This window comes from Montipora foliosa, chromosome 5 (genome assembly GCF_036669935.1).
Source record: "Montipora foliosa isolate CH-2021 chromosome 5, ASM3666993v2, whole genome shotgun sequence".
NCBI classification, from domain to species: domain Eukaryota; kingdom Metazoa; phylum Cnidaria; class Anthozoa; order Scleractinia; family Acroporidae; genus Montipora; species Montipora foliosa.
The window spans coordinates 24,875,139-24,880,138 of record NC_090873.1 but is presented as its reverse complement, the minus strand read 5'-3'; the positions used below and the strand labels follow the sequence as shown (position 1 = coordinate 24,880,138).

General features: G+C 40.7%; 1 protein-coding gene across 1 annotated transcript in view; it reads left to right on the top strand.

The window, feature by feature from the left end:
• The window catches only part of LOC138003789 (sialin-like), a 26,065-nt gene that overhangs the window by 18,167 nt on the left and 2,898 nt on the right, over positions 1-5,000 (top strand). The window contains exon 9 of the mRNA XM_068850020.1: positions 1,028-1,272. Within this exon, the coding sequence (XP_068706121.1) occupies positions 1,028-1,272 (245 nt within the window). The remainder of the gene's footprint in view (positions 1-1,027; positions 1,273-5,000) is intronic.

Genomic DNA, 5,000 nt, shown 5'->3' with positions numbered 1-5,000 from the left:
AAAATTACTCAATTACACCTTGGTTTTCAAACAGTTTCAAACGCGTTTCAAATATAAAGTAACGCACTACTGCAGAACTACTTAACATACATGTACATGTATTCAGTAAGCTATGAACATGAAAAGGTTCATTGCTACGATTTCTCAGCCTAATTATTTTTGTTTTAATTTAATTTTTTATTTATTTTTTTGAGGTTTAAAAAGGTACTAAAGGAGACAGAAAACTATGAAATCTTTCTATGTTTGGGAGTACTTCCTTGTGAAGGACTGTATGTAATATCTGGCAACAGGGAAAAAAAAGTATTGCTTTGTGTTAGATAGGGTGTCCGACCTCAGGCCAATTATTATATCGGGAGTGAAAACGTTGGATTTTACTTTTATTTGGTTTCGGGCCAACCATTTTATAACGCCCTGCCAAAGACAAGACGTCTCGCTACACGACCTAAATAAATGAAAATGGACTCCTTCTCTGTTCTGCAAAAAGTGCAAATATCATTGTCTCTAATGCCTATTTTATTTAGAAAATCATTTGTCGCTAAACGCCTATGAAGTAGTTTAAACTGAAAAATAATTAATTTGGTAGCTATATAATAATGCTGCAGAAAGGGAGTCAGGCGGCAGTCGACACACCATTTCTCTTGGCTTTTTTGCTAGGGCTGCTGTGTTCCAATCCTACCTCGGCTGCCTTCTCTAAAAAGGGCCTTTGCGAGGCCAAGAAATCTTACGCATGCGCAGGCAAATCGCAACCGCAAAATAAAAATGAAAAAAAAAAAAAAAGAATCAGAGCCGAATCGTATACCTTGGTTAAAAGAACAAAGTAATGACTGTTTACAAAGGTCAATAGTTATTTTTGATGATCTCGTCATGAACTGCATCATGGCACACGGAATCAATATCCCCTCTCAGTATTATACAGTGCATCTTTTATTATAAAAAGTGATTATTTATAATTATAAACGTTCTTCAATAAAACTGCAGGATAATTGTGTAACAGTAACTTAATTTTAAGTTTCATTTCATTTTATAGGTTTCCTTATACCAGCCTGTTTATTGATATCCACAAGCTACGTTGGCTATGAGGACACCAGCTTAGCCGTCATTTTATTTTCGCTGGCTTTCGGATTCTTAAATCTTAATGCTGCTTCATATACTGTTAATCACTTGGATATTGCCCCAAGATATGCCGGAGTATTGATGGGGATTACCAATTCTGCAGGAACGCTGCCTGGTATAGCCGGTCCACTTGTGGTCGGGCTTTTAACCAATGACAAGGTATTAGTGTGGCATGCTCTTTTCTTAAGTTACTCACTAATATTCAGAAGACATTTTTGCAAAAGGAGGTGTAATTGCTAAAACCGTCTAATCCAGGTGATCTGGTGACGTAATTCGTAATTCGGAGGACTGGGGAGAAAAATTTAGCGCCGTAGCCCACAACCGCGCGCGGCCTTATTTTCGGTCTTCTTGAATGTTCATTCAGCAACAGGAAATGTGGTAGACACGGAATGATCTGTTGAGTTTTGGCGATGGAAATACTGCAGGGAGTTTGGAAACAACACCTGAGGCCGCGCGCGGTTGTGGGATACGGCGTTAAAATTTTTCTTCCCAGTCCTCCAATTAAATTACATCACCAGATCACCTGGATAACATTTCATTCATTTTGGTCCCCACCATTCTTCCATCATTTTAATGGTGAAGCAATACAATCAACAATGTGGGATTTTATGCATAGCACTGCAATTGATAAAAAAAAAAGTCTCCGCTTACGAGCCAGAAGGCTCATCAGGCCGGCGCTTATCTCCGGTTTCTGTAGCATGAAGCGACTAGGAGTATTTGTTCTCCCCCCTGGATGGGATACTAGTCCATCGCAGGGTTACCCCCAGCATTACGCCGGTACCCATTTATACACCTGGGTGGAGAGAGGCACCGTGAGAGTAAAGTGTCTTGCCCAAGAACACAACACAATGTCCCCTGCCAGGCCCCGAACCCGGACCACTCGATCCGGAGTCGAGCGCACTAACCATGAGGCCACCGCGCCTCCCACAATTGATACAATAACTTTTTTATCTTAATAACCCAGATGTGCTCGTTAGCTGTTATCATCTGAACCAAGGTTAGCCTGCGAACGCAGACGTATTTCCGGCGGTCGTTTCTCTCCCCCGAAAAATAGCGTTTGTGAAACCGAGCTGCCAAACGATTTTTGTGACGTAACTACTTTTGTTATCTTTCGGGGGAAAGAAACGACCGCCGGAAATACGTCTGCGTTCGCAGGCTAAACCAAGGTCAACTTCTATTCTAAACATTCTTATCCTTAGAAAGGGAAAATATATAGTGTACAGTAGAACTAATTGCTGTTAAAGACTCTCTGTGATGAATGGTATATGAAGTGAATCATATATGAACTGCGGATATGAAATCAAGTGAAGCTATGATCTTCGCAGTTATGAACGCAATTTTTGCAACAAGGGTGGCTCAATTACAGGAAGATAAATAACCTCGTCTAAGAGAGTGAAACAATGGTCAACCTGGCACATTTTTTGTCGAAATCTATAACCCTTGTAAGAAAAAAACAAAAACCCGGTGTCTTGCCGTCATTTTGTCACAGATGTTTGTTTCTTCAGTTGGTAGTAACATGCGAGGTAACTTGATCACAGGCGGCCGCTGAAATCGCTGTCACTTTCGATTTTGCAGTTTATTTGTGCAGCCAAAAGTACGATAGCAAAATTGAACAATCTGCCAAAATGTTTTTCGCTGATGTGAACGGTTTGTTTCCCTGCTAGCAGAGGTCTCCTTTCTTTTGCGTTCGCTGGGTTGACTAGAACGGGAGAAGAGATCTCTGCCATGGGTCGAAACTCGTTCGGTTGGTACTTGGTGTATTTTGTCATTTAGTGCTTATCTATTGCACAAAATTATCTCAACACGGTAAAACCTTCAGGATTAGATTAGGGTTAGCGCTAGGGTTAGCGTTAGGGTAATTGTATTACTGAACGTTTTATAACGTTTATTACTGAACGTTTTATACCTTGTTTCAAAAAATTTGAAACAATAGAAAAAGAGACACCAAGTACCTACCACTCGCTCTGATCCAACCGCCGTCCACAACCTTGGACGGCACTGACTGTGACTTGAATCCACTGTGTCCCGCGCATTCCTTTACAGTAATTCCGCTGTTAAGTGAGCCCACACAACATGAAGTATGACGTAAGGATTCGGTTGCTAAGTAACCGCCGTGCATGCTCAACACAGTGAATTTCGACTCATGGCAGAGGTCTCTTCTCCTGTATCGTCAGCCCAGCGAACGCAAAAGAAAAGAGATCTCTACTAGCAGGGAAACGGTTTGTATTCGCAGCACGAAATTTATGTTGTTTTCATGTCCCAAATTTTGTTGCCGATGGCAATTTTTTTATAACCTCGATCAACACTTCCTAAAAACTTCCTTTTGCTCTTCCTAAAAACTTTGTATCGATATTTTTTCGCTTTTGCATCAAAATTTGTTTTTCATAAGGGAGGCTATCAAAATCTGTACCTTGCTTAGTTCGCATTTTTGAGTGTTAAAATATAATTTTTGGTGCTTTCTGACAGCAAGTCGTATATTTTGAGGTCTCCCATCCAGATACTAACCCCGCCGGACAACGATTACCTTCAGTGAACTTTTGTGGTGGCAAGCTGTCAGACACGCAGAGCACACGCTTAAAATTGCTGTGGAAAAGAAGTTGAAGCAAAGTTTATGTCTGCCTCGAAGCCAATAATTCTCGATTCCCTTCTATTTTCTTCAATCTTTTTTGGTTTAGTATTTTAGTAGTAACTACCTGTCTTCTCAGGTGCTATTTACCAAAGACATCTACCATAGCACTTAAATGATTACGATACCAAAGCAATATTGTGAACTATTAGAGCTACATATTACGCAAAGACAACTTGAATCTCGTGGAAAACAAAACGCAACTCAGTTGACAGTTATGGAATAAAGCTCTGTGTCACGTTACTGCACTACCACACGTACGCAATGCGTGCCTATTTTTTTCCTTGTCGTTCTCAGTCGAACACCAGGGCCCGGTTGTTCAAAAGCCGATTAACTTAATCCAGGATTAACGTAAACTTTTGTTTCACGTTTTCAACTTTTTGGTGAAAGTTTCTTTTGCTTATTTTTGCTTTTCAAGATTGACTTCTTCTAATGTAAAGTTTTGCCGAAAATCAGCGTTAAACAGCATTTGGGAGTAGAGAAATAAACTCCTTGGTTAATTGTTAATCTGGGATTAGCGTTAATCGGCTTTTGAACAACCGGGCCCGGGCCGCAGTTATTCAAAAGATGGATAGTGATACCCGCCGGATAAATCACTATCCAGTGGATAAGTCATAGCGAAGCCAATTGCGCAATCCAATGGATAGTGATTTATCCGGTGGATAGCGATATCCATCACTTGAACAACTGGGGCGAGAAGTAAAAGCACGACACAAAGTGGCATGCGCCTATCTCAAACACCGCTGACCGATCTAAGATGATAGAGTGGCCCAGACCACAGCCGCTTTGTCAAACTGCATTTAAATTGAAGGAATTATGATTTATTTATTTTGCAAAAAGAACGTTGAATCAATACCATGGAAGTTCTTTTCAGATCCTCACATCAATGGAAGTGATGTAATTCTCTATATTTTCCAAGTTACCATTTTACTCCACAAGAGCCTGCAGTGGTTTAACTTGTCTACTTGCAACTAACGTTTGAGGTTTTATCAGAATCTCGTGACCATGAAGTGTTTAACTCTGGTTCAGAGCTCCGGTTTTGTAGCTCGTGCATTTTGCCACGCGTGTAGCTTCGATCTTACTTTTGTCCATATTTGGGCATAAAGTCGGTGTCCTAAATTCACAAGCTTTGTTCCAAGGAAGCTTTAAGGCTGTTTTTCTCTAGCGACGGAGTCCAAGTCGGAGTCGTAAGAACACTTAGGACCCAGGGTGAAAATCAAAGATCGGAGTCGTAAGCGGAGTCATAAGCTTCACGGAATCG